We start from the raw sequence: 18,808 nt of genomic DNA, 5'->3' as shown, positions 1-18,808 counted from the left end.
TACTTCAAAAAGGATAGGATAGTACAGAACTTAGCAGACACCACATCACTTTTCTGGTGCGATCTCACCTTGAGTATTGCAATCAATTGGTTGCACTAACTCAAAAAAGATATAGTGGAATTTGAAAATGTACAAAGAAGAGCAACCAAAACAATAAAGAGGTTGGAACTTCTCTCGTAAGAGGATAAACTAAAAAGGGTAGTGCTCTTCAGCTTGGAAAAGAAAATAAGGGGAGATATGATTGAGTACCTGATTGTAAAACCGCTTAAATAATCTTGATAGGCGGTATATAAAAACCTAATAAACTTGAAACTTGATTGAAGTCTACAAAAACCTGAGTGGTGTAGAACGGGTACTAGGCAGACACTCGATGAAGATACAGGGAAATACTTTTAAAACCAATAAGAGGAAATATTTTTCACTCAAAGAATAGTTAAGCTCTGAAACGTATTGCCAGATGATGTGGTAACAGCGATTAATGTAGATGGGTTAAAAAAAGGGTTGGACAAGTTCCTGAAGGAAAAGTCCATAGTCTACTATTGAGACATACATGGGGGAAGTTAGTGCTTGCCCTAGGATCAGTTGCATGGAATGTTGCTACTATTTGGTTTTCTGCCAGGTACTTGTGACCTGGAGTGACCACTTGGAAACAGGATTCTTGACTAGATGACCATTGGTCTGACCCAGTATGGCTATTCTTAAGTTCTTATCCTATATAATAAAAGGTTAGTAGCGCATGCGCTTTTAAAAAAGCATGATTACTGCGGCCGTGGTGTGTGATCCGTGGCCGTGTTCCATTTTAGAACCCGGCCAATGATCACTCTGGCCACGCCCCTCCTCCCGCCCTCACCAACCCTAAGGAAGCTCAGCAGACCTCCCGCCCTCACCTCACCAAGCTGGAACCATACCTCCCGCCCTTGCTCACTGCTGCTGTTGCTGCTGCTGATCCTCTTCGGGCCAGCCTGCGATCGTGGCCGGCTTTGGCGGGCCTCGCGGACCACTTTCCGGCCTCGGTGGCACGTTCCCTCTGACGTACGGGAGCGTGCTTCCGGGTTGGGAGCGGCCTGCGAAGTTCGCTGGGGCCGGCCACCACGATCGCGGCCTGCTTTGAAGAGGAGCAGGCCAGGTAAGCAGGGGGATTAATTCAGGGGGCCAGAGGGAAAGGGGCCATGGAGAGATAGGGAGAGAGAAAGGGGGCTTCGTTGGGGGGGAGGTGTGCTGGGGACAGACAGTTTTACTCTGGGGGGAAGACAGAAGGGCCCATGGAGAGATAGGGAGAGGGAAAAGGGTCTGCTTTGGGGGGAGGTGTGCTGGGGACAGACAGTTTTTCTCTGGGGGCAGACAGAAGGGGCCATGGAGAGACAGGGAGAGGGAAAGGGGGCTGCTTTGGGAGAGGGGTGTGCTAGGGGGAGACAGAAGGGGCCATGGAGAGATAGGGAGAGGGAAAAGGGGCTGCTTTGGGGGGGAGGTGTGCTGGGGACAGACAGTTTTGCTCTGGGGGCAGACAGAAGGGGCCATGGAGAGACAGGGAGAGGGTAAAGAGACAGGGAGAGGGAAAGGGGGCTGCTTTGGGTGTGAGGTGTGTGCTGGGGGCAGACAGCTTTGCTCGGGGGGGAGGGGAGACAGAAGGACACAGACAGCAGCCAAGGAGAGAGAGAGAAAGAAACACAGACAGACAGACACTCTATTCTAGCACCCGTTAATGTAACGGGCTTAAAGACTAGTATAATATAATAGCTGGGCAAACTCCCTCCTGGCAGTGTGCACTGTAGTAGGAACTCAGTGGGTAGCTGACTTTTCAAGGCTTTAGCCTTGATGTTTTTGGATGGTGGTTGCTCACAGATTGGGTGTTTGTATGACCTACTTTGACTGAGTGTTTCTCATTTTGTTTCAGATATGTGCTACCCAACCACATGCTTCTGAAAATAGTTGAAGAACTTCCAAAGTAAGAATCAGATCAGTTGTTAACAAATATCAATCTGAACCTGCATGTGGTTATGGATTTAAGGACAGCTCAGATGGTTATAGTTTATTGCTTATATTCCACTTTTATTCAAAGCGGATTACAACAATGCATACATAATAATAACAATACAAACTTATCATCATACATCAATATGCTGAGAATGAGACTGCAGGCCTCCTCCAAAGCAGCTTTGCTAACAATGTTCTTCATTGTGATCTCCTTCTGTTGTGGGATATTCATTTTGCTCATGACTCCCTTATATTCTCAATAAGAAAAGCATGTTTGTTTACAGAGAACCACAGGGGATAATTGCTTGTTGTAACCCAGTTCCACCACTTGTGCGGCAGCAAATCAATGAACTTCACCTCCTCATCCAGCAAGCCAGAGAGGTACCACTGTTTAAGGTAAGTTGGGACTCGGTATTTAGAACTGATCTGCAGTCCTTGTATTGTCATCTCTGTGACTTCTTGCCCACCATATTGTCTTCAGCATGCTCTCCTTATCAACTTTTCATCTTGTTATTATAACAGTCCAAAATACATGTAATGCAGGAATGCCTATTTGAACTTGAGTCAAATAATTATCCAACAATGATGAGAAATTTTTAAAATGCTGATTCCTGCCAGCTAAACTAGACCCACATTTTCAGTGTCATACCCACATAGTTAACTGGACAAAGTTATCACTACTATTCATCCACAGTGCCTGCGTAACTTCTGCCTCCACCCAGGGCTGCCCTGGCACTAACTAGTTAAGTGCCTCTGAATATCACTTCCCCACCTACTCAGCATAATTTAACCAGACAGGAGCCTGATTAAATTGTACTTTCTTTAGCACTCTCCAGACCAGTAGAGGTTAACTTTACGAATGGGTATATATCTAATCATGACCAGCAGGTGGAGACTGAAAACAAAACTTTGGGGACAGTATATCCTAGCCCCTCCTCTCTATTTCCCTCAGTCTTCTTTCAGTCTCCAGCAGGTGTTGAGTGATCTGTACCCATCTCCCTTGGTAGGGCTGTTGGAATTTGTTTAGGGGGTTTATTGTCCCTGTTTTTAGCCGGACGGAGCTTGGGCGGACTCTGTTTGGGGGTTCGTCCGACCTCGGGGGTGTCAAACCCGGCGGGTCACGAGCGGGGTCCCTCCCCCCACTTCCTCCACCTCCCCATATTTTTTTAGAGGAGCCTCAGCAGTAAGCCTTGCCCCCTAAATCAAGCAAGGCATATTGCTTCGAGAGCCTGTGGAGTCTGTTCTGTAAAAAAAAAAAAAAAAAAAAAAAATCCTGAGGTAGTGCTGGTCTGGAGGGTTGTATCCCTTTAAGAAAACTGTATTTTACTGTATTTTTTCAACTAACCGGCACTTTTTTTGCAGCTAGGTCGCGTATGGAGCAATGAGCACTTCTAAAGGGAAAAAGTGCTCATTGTGCTCCAGACGCGAGGCACTCGCGGCCGGCCTGTGCAAGCGGTGTTCAGGCCGGTGCGGTGGAGGAGCTCCGTCGGCAGCGGCTGCAGGCGCCCAGAGCTCCCCGCCGATGGTGCCTCGCGAGTCGGCAGGGAACGGTGGGGAAGCCCGGTCTTCTCCGTCCGCCCACGGAGGGATTCCCCAAACCGCCGACGTCGGGTTTTAGAGGATTCCCTCTCAGCTGATTTTTTAACAGCTGATGCCGGCTTGCCTGCTTTAGCGGCTGAGACTATTCAGGTCTCTCAGCCGCTTACAGGCTATGGAGGGAGCTTTTTTGGCGGGAAAACCGCCATCTTCTCTGTCTGGCCCCTCCATTTTGTCTTCCACCTCAGGTGACCTTCCCCCTGTTTTGACTATGCAGGGGCAAGGTTCTGCTGGGTCCCCTGCTGTGGCAGGGAGTCCCTTGGGACCCTCGGGGGGTTTTTCTCCTGAATTTTTCTTTTCTTTATGCAGAGCCTATTTTCAGGCGGCTGGGGGGTCCCGGTTGCGCCCAGGGGGTTTCGGGGGGTGGGTTTTCCTCCGCGCTCCCTGCGGCTTTGCCTCTTTCGTCTGGCGTGACGTCCCCTCCGCCGCCTCCCTTGTCCAAGCGTCCGCGGGTGTCGTGGGACGAGAATTTGTGGTCGGAGGAACGGGTCGGTCTGGAGGAGGACCTGGACCCTTCTGAGGAGTTCCAGGACTCTCTGGAGGGGACGGAAGCTGGCGGCGGGTTGTCGGATTTCCCGTTCTCCAGTGACGAGGCGTCCGTGGTGCGCCTTTTTTCAGAAAGATGAGCTGCCTGACCTTATTCAGCAGGTTTCTTCGGTTTTGCGTTTTGAGGACGCACCGCCGGAGACTCCGCGTGTGGGGGACCCCCTGTTACGGGGGATCCGTTCCGTTTCCCGCTCTTTTCCTATGCATCAGGATATTCGGGATATTATTCTGGAGCAGTGGAAAACGCCGGAGACGCCGTTTCGGCTGGCGCGCAGCATGGCTCGCCTGTATCCCATTCCTGAAGGGGACGGGCTACGTTAGCTTCGCCTGTCGTGGATGCGGTGGTCTCGGCAATTTCCAAGCGGCATACCGTGCCTGTTGAGGGCGGTTCTGCCTTGCGGGACCCTGAGGAGCGCAAATTGGAGAGCATCCTTAAGCAAAATTTTCAGGTCTCTGCCTTTGGGGTCCAGGCAGCTATTTGTGGGGGACTGGTCGCTCGCGCCGTGTTTCGGTGGGCGGAGCGGGTCTTGGATCGAGAGTCTGACGACTGGTCTCTGGTGGATCAGGAGGTAGCGAAGATTGAGATGGCGGCCTCATTCCTCTCAGATGCTCTATATGACTTGGTGCGGATCTCGGCTAAGTCTATGGCTTTTGGCGTGGCCGCAAGGCGTGTGTTGTGGCTGCGCGCTTGGGCGGCGGATGCTGCGTCCAAAGCTAAGCTTACTAAATTTCCCTTTCGGGGGTCGTTTTTGTTTGGAGAGGACTTGGATAAGTTGGTTCAGACTCTGTCGGACTCGAAAGTTCCCCGTCTGCCGGAGGACCGATGCCCGCCCGGCGTCTCGGGGGGTGCGGCCCGGGGGCGTTTGCGGGACTTTCGCAAGTATCGCCCTGGGCGTGGGGCTGCTTCTTTCCAGTCTCCGGGATTTTCCCGGGGTCGGTTCTTCCAGCGCATGCAGCCCTTTTCGGGGGGCCCGTCGGGGGGCAGGGAATCCCTCCGCCGGTTCCCCCGCTTCCCGTCCTGCACAATGACGCCTTGCCGGCGCCCCCTTTGGTTCCGGTGGGGGCCCGGCTGCGCGAATTTTTCCCCAAATGGGCCGAGATCACGTCCGATCAGTGGGTCCTGGAGGTGGTGCGGGACGGTTATGCCCTGGAGTTCGCCCGCTCTCTGCCGGATTTTTTCCTCGCTTCTCCATGTCAGACTCCGGGGAAGACGCAGGCTTTTCGCCAGGACCCTTCAGCGCTTGCTAGATCTCAGGGCAGTTGTTCCGGTGCCCCCTCTGGGTGGGGCACGGGCAGGTACTCCATTTACTTTAGGGTGCCCAAGAAGGAGGGGACCTTTCGGCCCATCCTCGATTTGAAAGGGGTCAACAGGGCTCTCAAGATTCCCTCTTTCCGTATGGAAACTCTGCGGTCGGTCATTCTGGCGGTTCAGCCGGGGGAGTTTCTCACTTCTCTCGATCTGACGGAGGCCTACTTGCATGTTCCCATTCGGGCCTCTCATCAGCGTTTCCTGCGCTTTGCGATCTTGGGTCGGCACTTTCAGTTCTGTGCGCTTCCCTTTGGGCTGGCCACGGCTCCTCGGACGTTCACCAAGGTGATGGTGGTCGTCGCGGCGGCTTTGCGGTCGGAGGGCATCCTAGTACACCCCTACCTGGACGACTGGTTAATTCGGGCAAAGTCGTTGCAGGAAAGCTCCCGGTGTTACTGCTCGGGTGGTGGAGTTTCTCCGGTCGCTGGGCTGGGTGGTCAACCTTTCCAAGAGTCGGTTGGTCCCGGCTCAGCGTCTGGAGTACCTAGGGGTGCTGTTCGACACCTCCTTGGGGAAGGTCTTCCTCCCAGAGGGCCGGGTGTGCAAATTACAATCTCAGATTCGCCTGCTTTTGGCGTCCCGGTGTCCTCGGGCGCGAGATTTCCTCCAGGTCTTGGGGTCGATGGCGGCGTCCCTGGACGTGGTGAGGTGGGCGCGGGCCCACATGCGTCTCTCCAGTATGCTCTGCTCCGGAGGTGGTCTCCCCAGAGGCACGGGATGGATGTTCCGGTTCCCCTGCGAGGCTTGGCGCTCTGCAGTCTGCGTTGGTGGCTCCAGACCCCTCACCTAGTTCAGGGGGTGGGTCTGGATCTCCCGCAGTGGACGGTGCTCTTGACGGATGCGAGTCTCCTGGGTTGGGGGGCTCAGTGTTTGGGTCACTCAGCTCAGGGCACCTGGTCCGCGGAGGAGGCCGCCTGGTCGATCAACGTGTTGGAGACCAGAGCGGTCCGTCTGGCGCTGTTGGCTTTCCACTCCCTGTTGCTGGGCAAGTCGGTCAGAGTGCTGTCGGACAATGCCACGGCGGTGGCTTATGTCAATCGTCAGGGGGGCACCAAGAGCACTCAGGTGGCGCAGGAGGCGGCTCTGCTCATGGTTTGGGCGGAATCCCATCTGCTGGACCTCTCGGCCTCTCATATAGCCGGAGTAGAAAATGTTCAGGCAGACTTCCTCAGTCGTCACTTCCTAGATCCAGGAGAGTGGTGTCTCGGCGCCGAGGCGTTTCAGTTGATAGTGCAGGCTTGGGGGCAGCCCCTGATGGACCTGATGGCCACGGGAGGCAACGCCAAAGTGCCCCGCTTCTTCAGTCGTCGCAGGGACGGTCTGGCCGAGGGTCTGGATGCTCTGGTCCAGCAGTGGCCAACGGAGGGGCTGTTGTATGTGTTCCCTCCTTGGCCGCTGGTGGGCAGAGTGCTTCTTCGCATTGTTCATCATCCTGGTTTGGTGGTGCTGGTGGCGCCGGATTGGCCTCGCCGTCCGTGGTATGCGGATCTGGTGAGGCACCTGGTAGCGGATCCTCTTCCTCTGCCTCTCTCGGACGACCTTCTGATGCAGGGTCCCATTCCCATGTTCGAACCCGTCTCCCTTCTGTCTTACGGCGTGGCTCTTGAAAGGGGTCGCCTTAGCAAGAAGGGATATTCTGACAAGGTGATCTCTACACTGTTGGGGTCCCGGAGGCTTTCTACCTCTCGGGCTTATGTGCGGGTTTGGCGTCTCTTTGAGGAATGGTGTCGGGCGCGGGGAGTGACTTCTTTTCGCGCTTCTCTGCCTAACATTCTGGAGTTCTTGCAGGATGGCCTGGATAGAGGCCTGGCTTGGTCTTCTCTCCGGTTCATCTTGCGGCCCTGTCGGCTTTTCGAGGGTTGGTGTCAGGTCAGCGTTTATCGGCTCTTCCTGATGTGATTCGGTTTTTGCGGGCGGCCAAGTTGCTTAGGCCTCCCCTACGGCCCTCGGTTCCCTCTTGGGATCTTAATCTGGTTCTCTCTGTTTTGGTGCGTCCGCCTTTCGAGCCCTTGGACGACTGTTCTTTGAAGGACCTTACTTTGAAGGCGGTCTTTTTGGTGGCCATTACTTCTGCTAGGCGTGTTTCTGAGCTGCAGGCTTTCTCTTTGTAGGGCTCCCCTTCTTGGAGTTTTCTAGGGAGCGGGTCGTCTTGCGGCCTGTTCCTTCCTTTCTGCCGAAGGTTGTTTCTCCGTTTCATGTCAATCAATCGGTGGTTCTCCCGGTCTTGGGCGGTCGGGAGGGCTCTTCTGAGCAATGGCAGCTGCGCAAGTTGGATGTCGGTCGGGTCCTTCGCTCTTATGTGCAGCGGACCCAGGAATTCCGGAAGTCCGATCATCTCTTTGTCCTCCTGGCGGGTCCTCGTCGGGGAGCTGGCGCTTCTAAGGCTACTATTGCGCGCTGGATCAAGGAGACGATTGCTTCCGCTTATCTTCTGAAACAGCAGCCTGTTCCGGAGTTTCTCAAGGCTCATTCCACTCGGGGTCAGGCGGCTTCTTGGGCTGAGTCGTCGCTCGTGCCTCCAGTGGATATTTGTAAGGCTGCGGTTTGGTCCTCCTTGCATTCATTTGTTAGACATTATCGGGTAGATGTTCAGGCGCGTCGGGACGCGGTGTTCGGTGAGCGATGTACTGGTATCGGCCCTTCGGGGGTCCCGCCCGTGAGAGGGACTGCTTTGGTACGTCCCATTCGTAAAGTTAACCTCTACTGGTCTGGAGAGTGCTAAAGAAGGAGAAATTAGGTTCTTACCTGCTAATTTACTTTCTTTTAGCTTCTCCAGACCAGTAGAGGTCCCCACCCATTTCTGTTGTTGTTGTTGTTGGGGCTGTTGCGCGGGCAGTTTTTGGTTTTTGCTGCGGGTTCTAGTATTTTTCTAGGGCCGGGGAGAATTGAAGAACAGCGGCTGTGGCTCGGCTGGCTTAGCTGGCGAGCTGTGGGGACATTCTTCCTTCGGGAATTTCTCCTCTGCATTTTCCAACAGCATTTTGGGTATGTTATTTGTTACTTCTTTCGGAGTATTGTTTTTTTCTCTCTGTTGTTTTCCAGTTCTTGGTTCTGCTTGGCTATTCGGCAGACTGAGGGAAATAGAGAGGAGGGGCTAGGATATACTGTCCCAAAGTTTTGTTTTCAGTCTCCACCTGCTGGTCATGATTAGATATATACCCATTCGTAAAGTTAACCTCTACTGGTCTGGAGAAGCTAAAAGAAAGTAAATTAGCAGGTAAGAACCTAATTTCTCCTTACTGCTGCTTTGAGTTTGCTGAAAACTTGCTGACCACTGATGACTTTTCTAACAGTACAGCTGGAATAAACTTTGTATTATAAGCTCATCTCAAACATCTGAACCTAATCGCTTCTTACTTTTTCAATTCTATAGCCAGAAACTCCAGCCAAGGCAAAGAAGAAAAAACGGAGGCTGACTTCAGAGGTATGAATATTATCCTTACAGCTTATGTTGCTGCACAGTGAAAAATCCTGTAACATGGATGTGCATAACATATACAGATACTTAAAATAATAACATTCCCTGCACTCACAAAGCATAACTAGTACTTCACAGCAGGAACTGGAACATTCCTTGGAAATTTCTTTAGTGTACATAACAGGCCATGCTGTGCACTGGAAGTGGGCGTTCTTTGTGAAATGGGATGTGAACACTTCTGAATTAGTAGTTCCCTACTATCTCTATTCAATTTCCACATTTCCATTCACACCATTTTTCTTATTCCAATATATTTTATATTCTCTTCACCCCTTTAGTCCATTGTACATGATCCATCACTGCGCAGATCTTTGTGGCCACCTACCATTGTTTCGCTTTTACTCCGATTTCATTGTACACCTGTACTCTTGTTCACTGATTTTCATATTCAATGTATTCCAGTGCAAAAAGCACACGAGTCCTGAACCTGTGGATAGTGCATCTTCACCTGTGAGACCTGCAGAAGGTATCATCTACATTTTCAACTTTGCCTCCCTGTATCACTGGGCACTGCCCATTCTCTTTAGTTTTTCTTTTTGCAAGTGAGTTGAGAAGGTGTCTTTTCTCGATTTTATTTTAAAAGCCCCTCCCGCCTCAAAACACTTCATTTGGGTCTAAAACCAGTCAGGATAGACTCCACAGGTGGTTTAACCACTATATTATGCCAATTTTGTGCTGGGTGGGTGCCTGAGGAGTACTCGTGTGCTGTGGCACACAAAGGGGTTTGGGAACAGTGGGCTGTAGTCCCTCCCCTCCCTGGGACCTTCCAGAGACACAGAAACTCGGGAAATGGAGTATAAATCCTGCCTAGAGCTCTATACTTGTGATCTTGTGCTGCCAGCAAAGTGAAAATACATGGACGACAATACTACAGGGAGGACACTTGAGGGAGTCCTAAAGAGGCCCTCTGGGGACTCAGGTCAGGTTTTTTACTCTGTATGATGTACTAACAGTCCCTAGGTCCAGCTAAGACTGCCGGTTAGCATGCAGGAGGGTTTATGCATGCAGAACCTGGCTCCTTCACAAGATAAAGGTCTCCAAGAGCCTGAGGTCCAGTCAGAAAAGGACTGGGACGATTGGGGTCTGAATCAATGCCTTTTCTCTCCAGAAGTGCTTCCTTAGTAGGGAATGCAGGTTCTCATGGGGGCAAGTCTAGCCAGGAGGTTTTAGCCACCCTAGACCATGGAGAGGATCCGACCCTGTGCAAACTTTTTAAGCTGGCCAACTTAAATGAAGTCATTGCAGTCTCTATGTGGGAACTATATTTAGAGGTTCCACAAACTGCTTCTACACAGCACTCGCTATTGAGCAGCTCCAAGACCCAGTCCACATTGTTTCCTTCGCATCCTGAGATCAATTATGATGCTAACGGAGCATTGGGAAATGCCAGAAGTGCCTTTGTGAGGGGTTAGGGCGATGACAAAGCTATAACTCATGGCTCCCAATTTCCAGTAACTGTTTACACCATCTAAGGTGGATTCTTTGGTGGCATAGGTTACAAAGCGTGCTTCTCTTCCCAATGAAGGTGGAGTTGTCCTGAAGGATATTCAGGACTGCAAACTGGATCTGATTCTCAAAAGGCAATTTAAGGCCTTGGCTTTAGGTCTTAAGGCAGCGGCTTCCTTCATGATATGGGCCTGCCATAAAATGCTACGCTAGGCTCCGACTTCAGAGGCATGCGCATATCCACAGACGGTACTGTCAGTGGTGGATTATTTCATAGACACCATTTGTTTTGAGTAATGAGCAAAGTGTCTGTTTTCTCTATTTCCACCCACAGGATGCTTTGGATCAGACAGTGGACAGCTTCTAAAGACATGTTTAGCAAGCTACCCTTTAAGGGGCAGATGCTTTCTAGCAAAGGGCTGGATGACCTTATGACCAGTGTAATGGATAAGCATCCTAAGTCTCTCCTGGATAGTTAACTACATGCGCCTAGAGCATACAGTAGTGTCTATACAGATTGTTCTTGACAAGGTCAGAGCTGAACTAGTGTTAGTGCTGGTTGCACTAAAGAATATGGTTGTTTTCATTCTACCTTGTTGATGCTATGTTGCAGTTGTTAATAAGTCGTGTTTTCTTGCAGAACAGATCAAAAGTATGTGATCAGGGAGTTCTCCATGCCCCTCCTTGTTATATTTTTTTCTTTCAGGGATTTTATCTGCTTTGGTACAAACTGAGGAGAAAGGGCCGTGCCCAGTGATGGCAGGGAGGCGGAATTGAAAATGTAGATAGATGCCTTCTGCAATCCGTGCAGGTGAAGATGCACTACCCACAGGTTCAGAACTCATGTGCTTTTCTACTGGAAAGAGGATTATCGCGGTAAGAACCTAACTGTAAAGGTTACAACAGGCTAGGACCAAACAGTTTATCAGCCAACTGATTTCTATAGTAAAAACAGAATAGCTCACACTAGTGGGGGGGGGGGGTTAAATCTTTATTCATTTTCAAATCAAACAATAAGTGCATAGAAATATATCATAAAAATAATTACAATATAGCACTATATTATCTAACATATGAACTATAATAGTGTAAAGCTCCCCCCCTCCCCCCTTCATCCCATTCTCAATTAAAATAGAATATGCAATGTTATACAACATATTATAACATCTCGTATTTAATATCATCCCAAATCCCCCTCCCCCCTTGAGTGTGCTAGATAAAACTAAGAAAGAAAAGGAACAGAAAAGAAATGATGTCTATTCATCACAATATTTTTCCAATGGCCCCCATATCTTTATAAAGTTATTATATGTCCCTTTTTGTACTGCTATTACTCTTTCCATCTTAAAAATATGGCACTACGAATTCCACCAGAATGTGTAATTAAGATTCTTATGACTTTTCCAATTATTGGTAATATGTTGAATGGCTACCCCTGTCATAACTAATAACAGTTTTTTATTATGTGATGATATTTGACTCTTTTTTCTCATAGCCATTCCAAATAAAACGGTATCATAGGAGAGCGCAACATGGTTTTCCAATAAAGAGTTTACTTGAGTCCAGATTGAATCCCAAAATGACTTAATGAAGGGACAGTAATAAAGTAGATGATCTAATGTCCCTGGTTCCAGATTACAATGCCAGCATTTATTAGACTTAGAGCTATCCAACTTTTGTAATCTAACAGGGGTCCAAAACACTCTATGCAACAAAAAGAACCAAGTTTGTCTCATAGATGCTGACACTGTACATCTCATCCTCCAAGACCAAATTCGTGGCCATTGAGATGCAGAAATCTCTGGTTTCTCTTCAAATCGAATAAATCTTTCACCTTTTACTAGTATGTTTTAAGAATGAATATAGTATTTATTTATAAAGAAAAATTAACTTCACTGTGGGTAACTGCATCACCACCTCACACAAACTGAAGGGAAGCCCATCAACAACGGTCAGGAGATCTCCCATAGGATAGGTTGCTGTGACAACGCGTCTGTTCCACAACTGAGCTTCACTTACCATTATAAAGAAGCTTCCTTTTATAATAGTACTTGCATGCAATGTTTACCTTCTAGGATGACAAATGATAGTACATGTCCCTAGAATGTGAGGATATTGCAAATTTCAAAATATAAGGTTACAGAATGAACAAACACCAGATATTAGAGAAACAAGTCATATATTTGCTGTTATCAGTATGCAAAAGTTCCCAAGCAGTAAGAGCAGATGTTCTGTCTGAATAATCAGTTCTCAGTAAGGAATTTGGCTTCTCACAGACTCTGGCAGACACAGTAGGCTCTGCTGATAATTACTGATAAGAGCTTCCTGGCAACCAGCAAGTCAGCTTGGATTGCTTGTGAAAATTATGCAATTCTGATATTACTAGGCTTAGACTTTTAGATGAGAGCATCACTTAATATAGCTAGGTTTTCAGGTGATGCTCTACATTGATATACATTTTTGAGTTTATATATCTTGAGAGGAGGGGGAAGAGCAGTAAGTCCTTGTATCATACAGGTGAAGCAAAATAAGCCCTTTAGATAGAACTAAAGGTGAAGAAAATGGAAGAACAGACATCAAAATGGAAGAATTCCCTTCCTCCACCCCTGCTATAATAGACCTTTGTATTAAAGGCCTAAAGATGATTCATGAGACATTCTTACTACAATGGTCAGCTGTCATACAGTATTTGGGAAATAACCTGCTGAGATAAGCAAAACTTATGATTAGGAAAAAACAAGCGAAACTCACTCAGTTTGCATGCCAACAAGCTCCACATCTGTTATGATATCATAAAAGGATTAAGACACATCCTGATCAGCATCCTGATCAAGAATAGAATATAAAAGTACATTATTTTGCAAGAATACCTTGTGACAAACAGGGGTTACTGGCCAGGACTCGAGATTGCTGATTATGATATTTTAAAATGGCATAGATTTTTGGTAAACAGGACACACGTATAGCATGACACAAATATTATAAACCAATTAGTGCATTAACAAGTATAATGACGTGTAAGAAATAACCAATAAAGACTGATCATGTGATTTAGACCAACGTGGTGCTGGCCACCTAAAAATGTATAAAAACAGGCCTTTTAGAGGAAGTAACTAGAACAGTCATCAGTGGATCCTCAGGCCTGAAGATCACATTCTGTTACTCTATATGCTGAATGATTTGCTCTTGTAAGCTGTTACTGATTTGTTAATAAATATACTTATTGATTGATAACAGTTTATTGAGTGTGAGGTCTCTAATTGAACGTAGGCCCAGACAGCGGGCCTACGTCAATCTCCACATCAAGTTGTAGATAATACACATCTCACATTCTCCATTGTTTCATTTTATCATTACTATTTTTAATCTCATTTGTATTATAAATTGTTTGTATCAGTTCAATATTGTTGGCTTACATCTGTATGTACTTTGTATATATATATTCTTTCTTAAGGACTCCTGAGGAAGGCACAAGGAGCCATGTACATTCTTCTCTATATTTAGGATTGTTAAATAAACTTTTTACATCCAGATACTGCTAACATCCCAATTTCTTTTTTGTTTGCTGTTACAGTATTTGCTTTGGTGGGGCACATATGCTTCTTTTTGTTTATTCCCTTTACATGCTATTCATTTTTTTGCAGAGGACTGAGAATCTGCTCTTTGGACCCCATGACAGCTCTCACACCACCCTTGAAGGGGCTCAGTATGTCTCAAGCACAGGTAATCATATATAAAGATACATATGATTTTGCTTTCTTAATAGTAGATGGAGGGAATATCGGGACAAATGTCATGTGAACGAGAATGACGAGACATGTCTGTTTTTCTCAGCATGTGCCATGGAGCTGAAGCAAGGCAGCCTTTTCCATGAAGGAGAAGAAGAGGTAGATCAGAAAGCACATGAATTTCCAAACTCCAGCTACCTGGTTGCCAGAGCCTGTATCAATCTCTTTGATGTAAGTGTGCTGGAGAGAATTGGGTTAGGGTTGATTCCACTTTTCCTGGCCACTTTCAATGGTTCTTTGCTGGATAATAATTACTGATTCTTTTATTTTTGGTCTTAAAGGATCCTGAAACAGAAAGTGGGGAAGAAAAAAATCTCACAGTTGCACAACAGAAGGCCAGAAGAATAATGGAGTCTTTTGAAAACCCTTTTAGAATGGTAAATATTAGGTTTTAGTACAAATTCTTTTGTGTGATGGTAAGAAATAAACACTCTCACACACATGGGACTGGACACGGAGAAAGAGGACTGGGCAACAGGGGTACAAAAGTGATCATCATTAAGAGGCTTCAGGTGAAGGGTAGAGGGATATAGAGCTTGTCACCTCTAGGACTGGGGGGCATGGTTCTAAATTTGTGCAGAGGTTCAGAACCTGTCATCTCTAGAACTGGTTGTCTGAGAGGGTGGTATAGAGCCTGTCATTTAATTTTGGGTAGTCTTAGAGAAGTAGGTACAGGGGTACAGAGCACATCACTTCTAAGACCTAGGTGGTGCTGAGATACAGAGCCTGTTGCCTGTAGGATTGGGATTGTCAGGGAGATATGTATAAGGGTACAGAGGCTGTCGCCTCTGTCAGTTCAAAAACAGTTTAAGTCAGCAATGACCAAAAATACTATCCATCTTAAAACTGTTTGTGAAATGAGTTGGTGGTCTCATTAACAACATCCAAAATTAACAGTTTAGCATTACTGATCACCTCAGCAGAAAAGCCAGCAACTGCACAGCCATATTGTTCTGAGCCTTAGAACTAGTGCCTCCAGAGCAGACATGGGGCACCTTGGGTAAAGTTTGCTGTTCTGTTGCACCCTGTCATGCTCTGTCTCTAGCAGTATTCAAATCCAAGCTAAAAGCGCATTTTTTTAAGCTGCTTTCATCTCTTAACTCCATTCACTGTCAGATATCTATACCCATCGTATCATTCCTTCTGCTAGAAACTCCCCAACCCCGAGATGTCCTCTCTCTGTCCAAATTATCTTGGAAGCTCTTCTGAGCAGGGGCCGTCTATTGAATGTTAAACATACAGCGCTGCATACACCTCTTGGCACTATAGCAATTATAAATAGTAGTAGTACAGTTGTACCCTGTAATGTACCTCATCTGTTGCTAAACAGAAGCCTTTAGTTCCTAATACTATCAATCTAGCATCTTCATGAGAAAAATGTGGTTTTTTAAAAAATATTTTATTTATAAATTTTTCATTCTTACAATAATTTAATTTTACATAAACTTCAATTAATACATGAAAAATTGTGATTACAAGTAATTCATCTTATCACATAAAATATAACCCTCCCCTTTCTTCATTTCTTAAATCCATATAATATACATTCCCACCCTTCCCCAATCTAATATATCCATTACTAATGTGCTATGAAACCTGATCATTGGAATATCGCGTCAGTGGTTCCCAAATTTTCTTAAAATTATGAATATTTCCCTGTTGTAATGCTATTGTTTTTTCCATTTTGTATATATGACAGACTGAATTCCTCCAAAATGTAAAATTTAATTTGGTGTAGTCCTTCCAATTTTGAGTTATTTGTTGCATGGCGACCCCTGTCAATATTAATAATAGTTTGTTATTGTTTGCTGAAATCGGACTCTGAGTTCTCATTGCTGTACCAAATAGTATAGTATCATATGAGAGTCCTACATGATTTTCTAGTAGTTCATTAATTTGGGACCAAATTAGTTTCCAAAATGCATTTATACAGGGACAAAAAAAAAATTAAATGATCTAATGTCCCGACTTCTACTCTGCAATGCCAGCATCTATTAGATCTAGTACTATCTATTTTTCTTTAGCACTCTCCAGACCAGTAGAGGTTAACTTTACGATTGGGTATATATCTAATCATGACCAGCAGGTGGAGACTGAAAACAAAACTTTGGGACAGTATATCCTAGCCCCTCCTCTCTATTTCCCTCAGTCTTCTTTCAGTCTCCAGCAGGTGTTGAGTGATCTGTACCCATCTCCCTTGGTAGGGCTGTTGGAATTTGTTTAGAGGTTTATTGTCCCTGTTTTTAGCCGGACGGAGCTTGGACGGACTCTGTTTGGGGGTTCGTCCGACCTCGGGGGTGTCAAACCCGGCGGGTCACGAGCGGGGTCCCTCCCCCCACTTCCTCCACCTCCCCATATTTTTTTAGAGGAGCCTCAGCAGTAAGCCTTGCCCCCTAAATCAAGCAAGGCATATTGCTTCGAGAGCCTGTGGAGTCTGTTCTGTAAAAAAAAAAAAAAAAAAAAAAATCCTGAGGTAGTGCTGGTCTGGAGGGTTGTATCCCTTTAAGAAAACTGTATTTTACTGTATTTTTTCAACTAACCGGCACTTTTTTACAGCTAGGTCGCGTATGGAGCAATGAGCACTTCTAAAGGGAAAAAGTGCTCATTGTGCTCCAGACGCGAGGCACTCGCGGCCGGCCTGTGCAAGCGGTGTTCAGGCCGGTGCGGTGGAGGAGCTCCGTCGGCAGCGGCTGCAGGCGCCCAGAGCTCCCCGCCGATGGTGCCTCGCGAGTCGGCAGGGAACGGTGGAGAAGCCCGGTCTTCTCCGTCCGCCCACGGAGGGATTCCCCTAGCCGCCGACGGTCGGGTTTTAGAGGATTCCCTCTCAGCTGATATTTTGACAGCTGATGCCGGCTTGCCTGTTTTAGCGGCTGAGACTATTCAGGTCTCTCAGCCGCTTCAGGCTGTGGAGGGAGCTGTTTTGGCGGGAAAGACGCCATCTTCTCTGTCTGGCCCCTCCATTTTGTCTTCCACCTCAGGTGACCTTCCCCCTGTTTTGTCTAAGCAGGGGCAGGTTTCTGCTGGGTCCCCTGCTGTGGCAGGGAGTCCCTTGGGACCCTCGGGGGGTTTTTCCCCTGATTTTTTCTTTTCATTATGCAAAGCCTATTTTCAGGCGGCTGGGGGTCCCGGTTGCGCCCAGGGGGTCTCGGGGGGTGGGGTTTCCTCCGCGCTCCCTGCGGCTTTGCCTCTCTCGTCTGACGTGACGTCCCCTCCGCCGCCTCTCTTGTCCAAGCGTCCGCGGGTGTCGTGGGACGAGGATTTGTGGTCGGAGGAACGTGTCGGTATGGAGGAGGACCTGGACCCTTCTGAGGAATTCCAGGACCCTCTGGAGGGGACGGAAGCTGGCGGCGGGTTGTCGGGTTTCCCGTTCTCCAGTGACGAGGCGTCCGTGGTGCGCCTTTTTCAGAGAGATGAGCTGCCTGACCTTATTCAACAGGTTTCTTCGGCTTTGCGTTTTGAGGACGCGCCGCCGGAGACTCCGCGTGTGGGGGACCCTCTGTTACGAGGGATCCGTTCCGTTTCCCGCTCTTTTCCTATGCATCAGGATATTCGGGATATTATTCTTGAGCAGTGGAAAACGCCGGAGACGCCGTTTCGGCTGGCGCGCAGCATGGCTCGCCTGTATCCCATTCCTGAAGGGGATCGGGCTACGTTAGCTTCGCCAGTCGTGGATGCGGTGGTCTCGGCTATTTCCAAGCGGCATACCGTGCCTGTTGAGGGCGGTTCTGCCTTGCGGGACTCTGAGGAGCGCAAATTGGAGACCATCCTTAAGCAAAATTTTCAAGTCTCTGCTTTTGGGGTCCAGGCGGCTATTTGTGGGGGACTGGTCGCTCGCGCCGTGTTTCGGTGGGCGGAGCGGGTCTTGGATCGAGAGTCTGACGACTGGTCTCTGGTGGATCAGGAGGTAGCAAAGATTGAGATGGCTGCCTCATTCCTCTCGGATGCTCTGTATGACTTGGTGCGGATCTCGGCTAAGTCCATGGCTTTTGGCGTGGCCGCAAGGCGTGTGTTGTGGCTGCGCGCTTGGGCGGCGGATGCTGCGTCCAAAGCTAAGCTTACTAAATTTCCCTTTCGGGGGTCGTTTTTATTTGGAGAGGACTTGGATAAGTTAATTCAGACTCTGTCGGACTCGAAAGTTCCCCGTTTGCCGGAGGACCGTGCCCCGCCCGGCGTCTCGGGGGGGTGCGGCCCGGGGGCGTTTGCGGGAATTTCGCAAGTATCGCCCTGGGCGTGGGGCTGCTTCTTTCCAGTCTCCGGGGTTTTCCCGGGGTCGGTTCTTCCAGCGCATGCAGCCCTTTCGGGGGGCCCGTCGGGGGGCAGGGAACCCCTCCGCCGGTTCCCCCGCTTCCCGTCCTGCACAATGACGCCTTGCCGGCGCCCCCCTTGGTTCCGGTGGGGGCCCGGCTGCGCGACTTTTTTCCCAAATGGGCCGAGATCACGTCCGATCAGTGGGTCCTGGAGGTGGTGCGGGACGGTTATGCCCTGGAGTTCGCCCGCTCTCTGCCGGATTTTTTCCTCGCTTCTCCGTGTCAGACTCCGGGGAAGAAGCAGGCTTTTCGCCAGACCCTTCAGCGCTTGCTAGATCTCAGGGCAGTAGTTCCGGTGCCCCCCCCGGAGTGGGGCACGGGCAGGTACTCCATTTACTTTGTGGTGCCCAAGAAGGAGGGGACT

The 18,808-nt window shown here is 48.5% G+C and overlaps 1 protein-coding gene across 4 annotated transcripts in view; it reads left to right on the top strand.

The window, feature by feature from the left end:
* Positions 1-18,808, top strand: part of EXOSC10 (exosome component 10) — a 127,931-nt gene that overhangs the window by 51,747 nt on the left and 57,376 nt on the right. For all 4 annotated transcript variants that reach the window (XM_033921975.1, XM_033921973.1, XM_033921974.1 and 1 more), the window contains exons 13-18: positions 1,895-1,945; positions 2,259-2,370; positions 8,799-8,849; positions 13,994-14,072; positions 14,184-14,308; positions 14,419-14,514. In XM_033921975.1, the coding sequence (XP_033777866.1) occupies positions 1,895-1,945; positions 2,259-2,370; positions 8,799-8,849; positions 13,994-14,072; positions 14,184-14,308; positions 14,419-14,514 (514 nt within the window). The remainder of the gene's footprint in view (positions 1-1,894; positions 1,946-2,258; positions 2,371-8,798; positions 8,850-13,993; positions 14,073-14,183; positions 14,309-14,418; positions 14,515-18,808) is intronic.

This window comes from Geotrypetes seraphini, chromosome 15 (genome assembly GCF_902459505.1).
Source record: "Geotrypetes seraphini chromosome 15, aGeoSer1.1, whole genome shotgun sequence".
Taxonomy (NCBI): Eukaryota; Metazoa; Chordata; class Amphibia; order Gymnophiona; family Dermophiidae; genus Geotrypetes; species Geotrypetes seraphini.
The sequence above is the reverse complement of the archived record's forward strand: the minus strand, read 5'-3'. Positions and strand labels throughout refer to the sequence as shown.